At 30.2% G+C, this 13,984-nt stretch overlaps 1 protein-coding gene across 1 annotated transcript; it reads left to right on the top strand.

Moving 5' to 3' along the window:
* The first annotated feature begins 3,750 nt into the window (after nt 1-3,750).
* Nucleotides 3,751-10,355, top strand: LOC115956764 (laccase-15-like). The gene is made up of 7 exons (XM_031075064.1): nt 3,751-3,855; nt 4,121-4,272; nt 6,054-6,298; nt 8,190-8,315; nt 8,452-9,040; nt 9,788-10,140; nt 10,222-10,355. Exons 1-7 carry the CDS (start codon nt 3,751-3,753, stop codon nt 10,353-10,355), a joined length of 1,704 nt encoding a protein of 567 aa, XP_030930924.1.
* Nucleotides 10,356-13,984: the final 3,629 nt, after the last annotated feature.

The raw sequence follows: 13,984 nt of genomic DNA, 5'->3' as shown, positions 1-13,984 counted from the left end.
TATATCATTCACATTGTCAGGCATGACTAATCCTATAAACGTGTCAAGATATGAACTGTCTAAAGGCCTCTTATCAGCTCTAACCAAGTTGATTATTCATATTTATAATAAGTGGGGCCATTACAATATTATTTTTTATTTTTATTTTTTGGCTAATGCCATTACAATATTAATGTTCAAATGTTTGTTCATATATAGTATTATGTTAACAAGGTTCAAATGTATAATATTTGTTAACAAAGTTCCTTTCAAAATTTTCATATTTGATATCAATAGTGTATTGAGGTTCCTAATTCATGACTATAATTTTGGAATAAATAACTTTGATCCTGCGAAGCATGCATTTCACTAATATAATGTTGCAGCAAACTGTTTTGCGCCTAACTCCTAGACAGACACTAGAAAAGACGCACCCGTGGTTATCAACCAAAACAGATTAATTAGGCTTAGTTTAGTAGGGGTGATAAAAGAAGAAAAAGAAGAAAAAAAAAATGTACTGAGAGCAAAAATGGAAAGAGGAAATTAATATTTTTCAGCTTTTCTAATTTTTTGTTTAATATATTGTAAATAAAAGGTTTTTTTTTTTTTTTTTTTTTTTTTTTTTTTAAGATACATAGTAAATAAAAGTTAAAAAAAGAAAAAGAAAAAAAAAGGTAGAGTGAGACCGTAATAAGCAAACAACACTAGTTCATTTTGAGGAAAACCATAGCAAACAACACTAGTTCATTTTTGACCATAAAAATGAGAGTGGGCCCCTAAAAAAAAACTACCAAAGCAACAAAAGAAAACACCTTTTATTTCCGTATCCACAAATAATAAGGGAAAAAAACACTAAAAGCTGGCTTATATTCTAATCTCAAATGCACACATTGGAATGATGATGCATAATAAATGTGGAGAAAAAAATATAAAAAATAATTTTGTATTAAATTTTTTTTATGCCCTTGATTTTTATTTTATTTTTTTAATTAGAGGGATTAGGCTTTCAAATCACTTATATAATACATTTTCTTCTTATGTTTGAAAAGTTTAAAAATGGTTGATGTACCAAGAGTTTTATAACTTAGAGAGTCACAGGTATTGTCTAATTTTATTGAGGACAAAGTTTGGCTAAATTTCAACTAAAAAAATTAACATGGCTACATATTTTGAAAATTTAATAGTTAGATTGCATATTCTTTATATTTTTAACACATATGTCGGATTTCATATCGTTTAGATGTTATTTACGATTCAATTCATAATTTATTTTGTATGCATAATTTTAAATTACAAAAACTTGAAATTTAAATATCTAGTTGAAATTTTAGACTACTTTTTAGCAATTGATTTTTGATATTCTTAAAATATAGAAAGCATAGAGGATATAAAAAGAAAATAAAATTCAATAATGCATTTGTCAAAATTCAAATCCAATAAAAAATTATTAAATGAAATTGTAGTTATTGGTTACAAAGTAATTTGCCGCCAAACTTTCTCATTTTCTTTATAAAGAAAATTAGGATTTAATTCTCACTCTTTTACTTGTTGTTGCAATTGAATATATATATATATATATATATATATATATGAGAGAGAGAGAGAGAGAAATAACTTTTTTGCCCCTACTCCTTCCACTTTTCTACTTTACCCAATCAAAAAAAAAAATGCACCCTGTCCTCGATCTCTATTTCACACACCCATGGCCATCAATACCTTCCAAAATTATCACATGATTAAAATTTAAAGCATTGCCCGCACCCATGGCTATCATTACCTTCCAAATCAAACTACAATATGCATAAAGAATCGTATCGGACCTGGTTTGCGATTTCTTTACTTTGAACAGAATCCAATTATGTTTAATCTCAGTTTCTCTTAAAAACACATGCTATTTATTTTGAATTCCCCTCTTTTCTTTGTTCTTCATCAGACCATGCTATCTTGACTTAAATTTTCATGGAAGTTTCATTATTTATGAGCACACTATAGGATCCGATCCCTCCTAACTTCCACATAAGAAGCTTACATCAAAGCGTGAAATGAGAAATTGATGATATATATATATATATATATATCACTTTCTTTACCTTTTTTTTTTTTTTGCCTATCAATTAATTTTTTCAGAATTTTTTTGCCATGACACGATTTTTATTTTATTAAAATGCTTATGTTGCTTGTATAATATTTAACTATTTAACTTTATATTATTATGTTAGTTACATGTGCGCCAACAATGCAAACCGTTTATCATGTTGATATTTTATACTAATGAGTTAACAATAGAACTAATTAAGTTGATTGCAAGTTTAAAATAATATTGATCAAATTGATTGCTATTAAAATGTATGGATTAGTGTTTTTGCCAAATATGAAGTATGAGAGAACAAGAAGAAGCTCTTCTCTAAGAAATGAATTAATATTAGATTAAGTTTCATAGTGCTATCCCGTAGTTCTCTTCTAGTGTATTTGTTAAATATAAGGTAAAAGATATAATTTTTGCTAACTTTTATACTAAATGTATGAAAAAAAAAAAAAAAAAAACTAAAATTTAACTTAATTTTTTAATAAAAAAATATAATTTTGTTAGATAAGATATAAAAGAAAATAGAAAATGCTTTTTACCACACAGGCACTTTGGTTGATTTTTTGCTTTGGTTTTTCTCTGAAATTTTTCTGTCTTTTGTGTTTTTTTTTTTTCCTTAAAAAACTGTGAAAATGAGAATGGATGGTTAGTTTGAGTATTTGTTTCTCCAGAAAATATTGACGTTGTGAAAATATGAGAAAGGATGGTTAGAACATTCACAGCAGATATGCCAAATGTGCCAAGTGCCAAATATTTGGCACACCAAAAAACCTCATTTATGAGATGTTCCAAATCTCATAATTTTTGCCATATGTAAACAATATCGTTCCATTTTGGAACAGTACAAGATGCTAAAAAAAATAATTTTTTTATTCATTTCTCTCTCATCCTTTTTGACTCTCTCTCCTCTCTCTTTTTTGGTATTTGGTGGGAGGAGTTAATATATTATTTTAATGTGTAATAAATATTATTTTAATGTATAGAATTGAATGATAAAACATCTGATAAATGAAATATTGTAAAATGATATGGTAAAATAATAAAGTAGATTTTTGATGTATCAAAATGACATTTTTTTATAGAACATCAGTTGTGAATGCTCCTAGTCTAAGTGTTTCTTTCTCAAGAAATATTGATTTTTTTTTTGATATATGAGAAAGGGACGTCAGATTTTGTGTTTGTTTTATGAAAAAAAAAAAAAAAAAAAAGGGAGAGAGGGTAGGCGGCCATTTTATCAAAAAAAAATGGAAAAGAAAAAGAGAAAATAAAAACTAACAGATGTTTCACTCATACACAACAAGAAATATCATTTGACCCAAAGATTATTTAAGAGACAATGTAGATCTTAATCCCATTAACTAATTGCAAAGTGTCTCGATTATGCATCATTTAGTATGTAAAAAAAAATCAACTTTACTCATAATAAAAAATTAGCTGGCCCACATCTAATGAAAAGGAATCTTAGTAATGATGCGCGTTTTTATGAAGGTTACAGGGAGCAGGCACATGTACAAATCCCGTGTTTTTCGTATGAGTTTAAAAACACAAACATTTTAAATTATTTTCGGTAGCAAGATTAGTAGTCTATAAATAGGTCCTAATGTCATGTTGACAGTCACAGAAATAAAAACGTCAGAAACAAAGAGTGATTTTTCTTTGTTAATTTGGTAAGAATTGATTGAGAAATGGGACTAAAGAATATGAGTTTGATCCTAGGATTTCTAGGGTTTGTTTTTCTGCAAGGTTTGCTCGTTTGCACTGCTTATAACGTCCACCACTACAGTTTTATTGTAAGTTTATTCTATATTCTTGATCCTTGTAAAATTTATTGGACACAAACCTTATGAAGTGTGTGTGCCTGCAAAAAAAAAAGAGTCTCTTATATATTCATTATGGAAAAGTGTTGATTATTTTTATTTTCTATGTAAAACCACCAATCAGTAATGATCTATATTGGTAAGGGACCTGAAGAACGTGGTGAAGAATGTGGTTGAAACCGTTTATTTTTTTTCATCTTATGGTATTTGATTTAAATATTTTGCACTCTGGTTGTAGGTGAAGAACACATTTTTTGAAAGGCTTTGTAGCAACAAGACAATGCTTACTGTAAACAATGGGTTCCCTGGACCAACAATTCATGTCCGCAAAGGCGATAGGGCTTATGTTAATGTCCACAATGAAGCAAGTTATGGTGTCACTATTCACTGGTGATGGCTCTCTCTCTCTCTCTCTCTCTCTCTCTCTCTCTCTCTCTCCACACACACAATATAGACCATCAAACCAATTTGGAGAGAGAAAAAAAACCCTAATTTAAATAGTGCATTTGGAAATTTTTTTTTTTTAAGAAGAGGTACTATTTTTTTATTAAAAGTTTATTTGGTGAAAGTTGATAGAACAATAGAAAAATGAGATTCTAAAAAGTCATACGTAAAGATTTTATTTTATTTAAAATGTGTTCTCATGCATGTTGGATCAAACTAACATGTGAAGTGATGGGTCCCTCATACATGTTCAGTTTCGCTTCCCCCAACTCTTAGGGACAAAGTTGGGATTTGATTCCAAAACAGCAAAGTTATACTCCATATGATATATATTTGAATTTAACAGTTAAAAGTTTATAATTTTTTTTTAAAAAAAAAGACTAAATTAATAAACTTGTAAACTTGTAAATTTAATTTAATTTAATTTTTTATATATGAATTTTCACAAAATAGGAAACAAATTATTGCGTGGAGAAGAAATGTTATCAATTTTGAAAGGAAATTGCATTGTTCTTTTATTATTGTATTTTTTTCTGTTTGATCAAAAGTATTGCTTCCTTTTCTTTCTTTTTTTCTGTTTACCAAAAAATGAAATAAAAAAGAAAAAAAATCACTGATTTCACTGTATTTCAACCTATGGTTCCATGATAATAGTCAATTAATATATATTTTTTAGATTCAATAGAATTTCAACCTATGGTTTCATGATAATTGTTTATTAAGAAAGTTTACTAGTTAAGTTAACGAGAATCCACTTCAATAAATTTTTAGTTATTATTGTGTATTTTTGGATGGCTGGGGCCATTTCCCCGATTGACTCAAGGGCTCCTCCATTAGCCACTCTTAGGATCCGTTTAGATACAAATTATTTTTGCTGAAACTGAAAATTGAAAACTGAAAAATACTGTAGCAAAATAATTTTTAAATGTGTAAAAAATTACTGTTCACTCTTTTTTTTTACTATTTATATGCCTTGGTGCATTGTTTATGTCCCATGAATAGTGCACCAAGCGCTGGTCTTAAAAAAAAAAAAAAAAAAAAAAAAAAAAAAAAAAAAACGCAAACGTGGGTTTGGAAAATCCAAACCCACACTTAGAGTTCGTTTAGGAACAACTTATTTAGTTGAAACCGAAAATTTTTTGCTGAAAATACTGTAGATAAAGCTAAAAACTAGCTGAAATAATACAGTTTGACCCATAAATAGTAGCAAAAAGTGTAATGAAACTCATAAATTATACCAAAAATAAGTTGAATAGTAGCAAAAATAAGCTAAATAGTAAAAACAATTGCATTTTTCAGCCAATGCCAAACGTAACCTTAAAAATACAAAAAAAATTGAAAGAAAGTGATACGTATATGCAAGCCGATGACATTATTCGATTACCATGCTATAAATAAATATTGATGGGCTCAAGTTTCATCTAAGAAAATGTCAAAAACATGCTGCTTTTTAACTAAACAACAAAATTATATAACATTTTTCAAGACGTTAGAGTCTTATAGTTAATTAATGATATAATCTCAATTTCCTAATGAGGAGAACTTGGGTTTATATTCCCCTCCTTCACTTATTGTAAAAAAAATAATAATAATAAATAAAGCCATGTAGATATTATACAACTTTATAAATTAGTTATCAATACCACAATGCATGATACGATGTGTCATCTAGTGTTCATCAACAAATACCATGAAAACTCATGAATACTTTTAACTTTTTTTTATAGGCATGGAGTGAAACAACCAAGAAATCCATGGTCAGATGGTCCTGAGAATATTACACAATGTCCCATAAAACCAGGAAAAAATTTCACTTATGAAGTCATATTTTCAGATGAAGAAGGAACTCTATGGTGGCATGCACATAGTGATTGGACACGTGCCACAGTCCATGGTGCCATTGTTATTTTACCTGAGGCTAATACCACTTATCCATTTCCCGAGCCTGCTGCAGAACAAATACTCATACTTGGTAAGAGCAATGCTAGAGACACAATTTTTTTTTTCACTACACAATATGGTGACAAGTAATGATCAAAACAAAATTACTTTAATATGAATCCACCGCTAACACTAATTTTGCTTTGCACCAATTATAACAAACAATGTCAGCATTTGGAGGGAAAAAAAAATTGTGAAAAAATTTTGAAGGCTTTCCCATATTTCAAAATTGGTCCAATAACTCTACACCAAACCCAAACATGTTAATAGCATATAAGATATACATACCTTAATAATTGGAAACTTTTGAGGGGTAGGATGAGGAATTTTCGCTTGGAAAACTAGACTATATTATCACAATTTAATTAATATACATGTCTACATGAATTAATGCATACACATATGTAAGTTTAATATACATGTCTACATGAATGCATACACATATGTTAATGTTTGTTTAAAAATATTAGAGCATATTATGAAATTGTCATAAATTTGAAAACAATAGAGATATATATTTCGTAATTTAAGAAATAACTATTTCATATAATTAAAATGCAACCAAATAACCAAATAATTATTACACATAAATAACTGTGGGGATCGTTCGATTAATGGGCCCATAGGGTTCAGAATTGGTTCAGAATTGTTGGGTCCGTGGCCCATCCGAGGCCGTATACCCGTCTGAGGACACCATGATCCTCGGCAGTACGCGTCCGAGGACGATCGCATCCGAGGACAATCAGGACGTGGTCTCACTGCGATCAGATCTCAGAATTAGGTCATCGTAAATGATAGAGTAGCCGACTAAAGATGAAAGAGATAAGGCAAACAAATATCTGAAACTACAGCTGCCTCCGCATTAATGACCTCTCAACCAACTCTCTGGCCGCATTAATGTGGAGGTGATACCTGAACAGTAGGGAAGCAGCCTTACAGCTGCCCATAGGAAGTTCCAAGAGGTGCCAGATGGGACAGAAAGAAATCCTCCGGACACAACCTACACGTGTGCGGCAAGGATGGAACGCAAAGGGGAGTATATAAACTAAAAGAAGAACATGAAGAAGGAGATCGGGACAGAAAAAGAAAAGAGAAGAACAGACATAAACTAGAAAGAAGAAAGTAAAAGAAGAAAGAGAGAGTTGCACTAGTCACTAAAGAAAAACATTCATTATACCAACTTTAAACCTTGAACGTACTTGAGAGTAAATCTTTGGAGGAGATACCACAGTTAACCTAGTTCTTTACACCCACGCTCTACAAATCATATTGTCTGGGCCTTTTACGTGCGAACCCAATACTGTTTAGGTTCGTCACAAAATCGTGTCCTTACAATAACCATTTCATTACATGATCTATTATTTCATTACATGATCTATTATTTTATATCAAACATATCCTAAAATTAGTACATTCATATTACCCCGCCTTTATTTCTCCTCCCATCATCCTTTGTCCCAAGTATATATTTATAGCTTTATTTTCATTTTATAAGATGAGTTTTGCTTAATTGAAAGTTCCAAACTTTTGAATATTTGAATTTAAAGTATATAATTTTTTTAAGGACTCATAATTTTCAAGGAGAAATTGAAAATTAAGAAAATTTAATTAATTATCTATAGTCTTTTATATGAGGGATTAATAGATTTTTTTTTTTTTTAAATTGTCTAGTTCTGCCCTTGCATGTCCTAGCTATCTAAAATCTAAAGTGAAGTATTATGGGAAATTTTTGTTCCACATTTTTTTATATAAACTTTATACACAATGTTTATATTTTGATTATTTTCACATTACGTGTTCAAATTTTTCAAGAATGTTAATATATAACACATGATTACAAATGATATGTATGGAGACGGTATAAAGAGAGTCCAACAATCAAAGCCCGAGTATTATATACCTAAATCTTAACCTTGTTGCAGGGGAATGGTTCAAGGGAGATGTGAAAGAGATAATAGATAATGCCACAGCTACCGGCGGTGATCCAACAGTATCAGATGCTTATGCTATCAATGGACAACCAGGATTTCCAAACAATTGTTCTAATGGTATGAAATATCAATGTATACTAAAAATTTTATTGTTTAATGAAATGAGCTTCTTGTTGTCAGCAAATATTGGTCAGCAATGTAAGTGAAAAGAACTTGCACATCATTTTCTGATCATTATAATTTCATGATGCAGATACTTCATATAAACTTACAGTTGAGTATGGAAAAACATATCTTCTCCGTCTAGTAAACGCAGTGATGAATGAAGAAATGTTCTTTGGAATCGCCAAACACAATTTCACAGTTGTGGCGCATGATGGTGCATACATAAAGCCTGTAACCACAAGTTACATCATGATAACCCCAGGGCAAACAATGGATATTTTGCTCACAGCAAACCAATCTCCAAGTCACTATTACATGGCTGCTACTCCTTTCTTTGACTCCAATGCTCCATATGATAGTACCAATACATCAGCTATTCTTGAGTACACAGGCAATTATACACTTCCATCCTCTATTCCCTATCCGACCCTTCCTAATGTCACAGATCAGGATGCTGCAGACAACTTCACAACTCGCATAAGATCTTTGGCAAGTGCTGAACACCCAATTAATGTGCCCAAAAATATCACCACACAAATTTTCATCGCAGTTTCTGTAAACCAAATACTTTGTGCTAATGCGTCGTGTGGGGGTCCAAGTGGTAATAGGCTAGCTGCAAGCTTAAATAACGTAAGTTTTGTGACCCCATCCATTGATATACTACAAGCATACTACAGGTACTACACCACTCTATTTTATTTTTTCTCTCTTCCCTTTTTTGCTTAACAAAATCTTTTACCAAGAAGGCTTATAGTCCAAGCATTAAAAATATGATATATTAAATTATTTCTAAAACTTAGATATAGTAAATTAAGTTTCCAAGTTAAATTCAATATTTTACTATATTAAATTTAATTATCTTTATAAAAGAAAATAATATTTGTGTTTTAGTAATTAATATACATAATCATGTATGTATTTGGATTTAAGTGAGAAAACTAATATAATAAATCTATGGAGGTATTGTAATTTGTAGGGACCTTTTATATTTTATTTGCTTTAGCGTGAAATGATTATATGCAAAAGTACTAATAATAATAAGAAAAAAATAAAAACAAATTATATTTCTTATTGTTATTGTTATCGTTACGAGGAGCTATAGAAATCACTTTTCTTTTATAGCAAATAATAGAATAGCATCTAGTCCCATAAATCACGCTTCTAGGAGAATGTGCAAGTATCATTAAATTATAAAATGATTACAATTTTTTTTTTCTGGTTTTTTTTTTTTATTTAGAATAAAAAATGTTTGTAACTTAAGATTGTTAATGAGAATTACTTAGCTCCGATTGGTATAGCAACTCAAATATATGTTTTCAGTTTTAAAAAAATATTATAATTAAGTATTTTCAAATACTTTTTTATCTACACATATTTTTAAATACATGTACCAAACGTACACTAATTTTCAAAACTATACACAGGAGCTTGACAGGCGTTTTCGGAAGTGATTTCCCGAGTCAGCCACCCTATATTTTTAACTTCACAGGAGATGTGGGTAATAATACGTTATACCCAAGCCAAGGAACAAAGGCAAGGTTGATAAATTATGGGGAAGCAGTGGAAATAGTGTTCCAAGGGACAAACGTTGGGAATGCAGAGAATCACCCAATGCATCTACATGGTTTTAGCTTCTATTTGGTTGGGACAGGTTATGGAAATTTCAATGCTACCTCTTCCCCAAGTACTTACAATCTGAATGATCCACCAGAAGTTAACACCATTGGAGTTCCTAAGAATGGATGGGCTGCCATTAGATTTTTTGCTAATAATCCAGGTAATCTCTCTCTCTCTCCTTCTCTCAAAATACAATTAGTGTACCACTTTTTGGATAACATGAATGATATCTATTTGTCAGGGGTGTGGTTTATGCACTGTCATTTGGAAAGGCACGCAAGCTGGGGTATGGACACGGTCCTCATTGTGAAGAATGGAACCACCGCGGAATCAAGCATTCTGCCACCTCCAGCTAATTTGCCTACTTGTTCATAGTTTGGAAAATTTTTATATTCAATCTCTAAGGACTCGTAAAAAGGAAAGTGACTTGGATTTGGTCTTTCAAGAAACATTCATTTGTTGAAGTAATTTTACAGTCAAGATGCTTTGAATAATGTCTGTGATACGTCCAAAAAATTGTTTTCAGTCATTTATGTTGTATTCTATTTTTTTTTTTTTTTGAGAAAGATGTTGTATTCTATTAATTGGCAGGAATTGAAGGATAAAATTTAAAATTCTCGAATGTTAAGAAAATTATATGAGAAGTCTTATTATAGTCCATGGTTCCAAAAAATTTTAAAAGAAAACAAAACTATAGTCTAATCACTAATGACTTCTATCCTTTTATCAACATATGTATATATAGTTGGATGTCATTCAAGAAAAAAAAAAGGGGGGGGGGGGGTTAATTACCATTTTAGTTTCTAACATTTTCCCTATGTGTCTAAAATGATAATTAACCCCTAAATGTTAGAAACTAACATTGTGCTATATTACTACCATGCATTCTTGGCGTGATAGTCATTCCACGAATTTAAGTGTTTGTGAGGTGTGGGGGGCAGGGGTCGGGATTCAACTCTCCTAAAGGAAGCTTCACACATATATACACTTAGATTATATTAGAATAGAATTTTTATCTTGTATTAAAAAAAAAAATGTGCAATATTGCCCTATGTGTCAAAATAATTCTTAATGTTTCAAACGGCTTGGCTTCCTTACATATTCCCCGAAATAACATTGTGGTTCCTTATATTTAGGGAAACATTGTTCATTTCCCAGATCCTTATTTTTTATTTTTTTGTGTCCAGGTGCCTAAAAAAAATGTTGGTGTATTGAAAAATAAGAGATATAATAAATAAGTAAATAAATAATATTTTAATGAAATATAATATGGAATACGGAATCTTATGTGGGTATTTTTGAATATTGTTAGCTAAAATAAGAAAAATAGGTTAATATCTTAAAATTGGGAGAAAATTTAGAGAGACCAATGTTAATAGTCTAGGTTATCTAAAAGCTTCAAAAGATAAAGACAAGATTTGCATGTGAGATAATCCTCAGTATAGAGTTCATATAAATAAAAAAGAAGTGGCTTACATATGATTCTCGAGAAGGAGGAAGCAGATATTGCACGTAGGTGATGGTTGAGGGAGGATGAAGGTGACACTAGAACGACAAGAAGAGAGAGATAATGTCCACGTACGAAGAAGATTGAGAGAGGGAGGTTTCATATTTGGGCATAAGAGCCAAATTTTTAATTGATTTTTTTTTATTTAAAAAAAAAAAAAAAAAAAGGAGGTTACGTAGCTGTTTACTTCACAACTCAAGTAGCACATAATATTTCCGTACATTGGCTTTTTTCATCACCACTTTACATTATGAATTATTTTGACATAGTAAGAAAACGTTAAGAATTAAATTAATATATTTGAAACGTTAAACACCATACATAAAACAAACGTTATAAATTAAAATGATAATTAAAATAATTATAGTGCACATACTTTTTCTATGGGCCCAAAAGACCGATAAAACATCACATACATTAATCATACCTGTTTCTCAAAAAAAAAAACATTAATCATACCTAATTAAGAAAATAAAAACAAAACAAAACAAAAATAAAAATGAATATCACATACATATCCTGACGATGCACATGTGCAAAAGAAACAAAGCAGCAACAAGAGAAAATGGCAAAAATAATATTAAAAATAATATTAAAGTAGACTGATTGTTTTCACCCCACACATGTGGAGTCCATTCCGTACGAGGAGAGGATGCATGTATGTAGTACTCCCTCCACACGCATGCACAGTATCTAAACGTTTGCGTGGAAGGATAGATTTTTGTTGTCGACAAGATTGTGAAAAGATCGATATTATTTATTTATTTTGTTGTGTGGGGGAAAAGTCGAATCCATTATAAACCAGAATTAATGAGTGATTAAATGGACCCCCGCATTTACGAAATTGCAAATAATTGTGCATGCATTCACATTTTTGATCTGATAAGCTTTAATGCTCGATGTGCGTAAGGATTTGACAGGGTATGGACTTTTTTTTTTTTGAGTAGGTCAGGGTATGGACTTTACACAATGAGAATAAAGTTTTTTATTTTTTATTTTTATTTTTTTTTATAAAATTTTAACTTATACTGTTCGTTCTTGATGATAACTCTTTATCATCAGACTAAGACATCAATCAACTTTTAATATAGACGGAAGATAAAAGGACATATGATATGAGACCGATTTGTATCACGGAAGATACGCTACATAACAATTAACAATACAATGCACATGTTTCTGCGACCTTTCGCTGAGAATGCAGCTGGCATGCGTGATTATAGGTTGTAGTGTATAGTATAAAGTTAATTTTGCAGAAATAAGAAGAGTGGTCAAATTCGGTCTCGGATTCCGACGTAACACATCTTTAAAAATTAAAATTATTTATCATGTAAAATGCAAAATACACTATTAAAATTTGAAGGTATTTAAATTTTACATTTTTAATGTTTCAAAATTTTGATTTTGACTTATAGAACGTTCTATTTTGGTTGAATTGTTAATCCTCGGTTAGTATTTTTGGTAGATGTGTCCATTAAATCCCACCTCAGCGTATGACATGTATTAGCTAGTCCAATTAAATTGTGACATGAGGATGATTTATTAAAATAACTTAAAAAAATCTTTAAAATACTTAAAATAAATCCCAAAATCTAATTAAATTAATTATTTTTTCTTTCTTTTGAATATAATTTCGTAAGAACAGTATGAACGTGTTCTTCCCCAAAGAATCAAAGGTCCTCAAGAGTGCAGCACCGAATCCGTTGATAACTAGTGACAGCAATAGCAAAGATAAAACCAAAAATGAAAGGTCCTTATTCAATCCACTCTCTTTCTTTTTCTTTTATAACGACAAGTCTTACTCCACAAACATCAAACAAGGTCCACCACCATCAAAAAATCAGAGTTGGGACCGATCACGATTTTCAATTTTTAGTTTAGAAAAGTTCTTCATTGTTATTTGGTGTAATTATTATTAACTTAAGGAGTACTATTTTAATGATTTTTAGGACTAGTTTGGTAACATTGTTTTACTAACGTTTTTTGTATTTTTTTTAAATACGTATAGTTAAAAAAGTGTATAAACATCAAGAAATAGAGCTCACCCAAAAATTACTGATTTTTCCACCACCACACCATTATTACATTCAGTTTTCAACAAAAAAAAAAAAACCATTTGACCAAAAGACCCACCTCTCATTTGCTCTTTACACTAAATCCAATTGAGTGTGGTGGTATGACACTGCTGCACCGGAGATGGATTGCGGAAGGGGGCAAAAGAAAAACTTCCCCTTTTGTTCATGAGATAATAAAAGTTTTTTTTTTTTTTTTGATAAAAATGAGGTAATAAAAGTTGAAAAGGTTAAAAATTTTAGTTTTTAATTAATTTAATAGAGTTTAAAGATTTATTTTAATTTATTTTTAAGTTTTTTAAGTTTAAATAATGACATAGAATATTTAATAAAATGTGTCACCATTTAATTGGTCCAACTAGCAAATATGATAGTCTGATGTGTCACTTAACGGACACATCAAGAAAAAAAAAAAAAAACTTACA

This window comes from Quercus lobata, chromosome 2 (assembly GCF_001633185.2).
Source record: "Quercus lobata isolate SW786 chromosome 2, ValleyOak3.0 Primary Assembly, whole genome shotgun sequence".
Lineage (NCBI taxonomy): Eukaryota > Viridiplantae > Streptophyta > Magnoliopsida > Fagales > Fagaceae > Quercus > Quercus lobata.
Note: the sequence above shows the minus strand (reverse complement) of the source record. Positions and strands in the feature narration are given on the sequence as shown.

Excerpts from the sequence above, each read along its gene's own strand:
- LOC115956764 (XM_031075064.1), top strand. The coding sequence starts at position 3,751 with ATGGGACTAAAGAATATGAGTTTGATCCTAGGATTTCTAGGGTTTGTT. Across the intron at positions 3,856-4,120 it reads TCCACCACTACAGTTTTATT|GTGAAGAACACATTTTTTGA; the intron begins GTAAGTTTATTC and ends CTCTGGTTGTAG. Across the intron at positions 8,316-8,451 it reads TCCAAACAATTGTTCTAATG|ATACTTCATATAAACTTACA; the intron begins GTATGAAATATC and ends TTCATGATGCAG.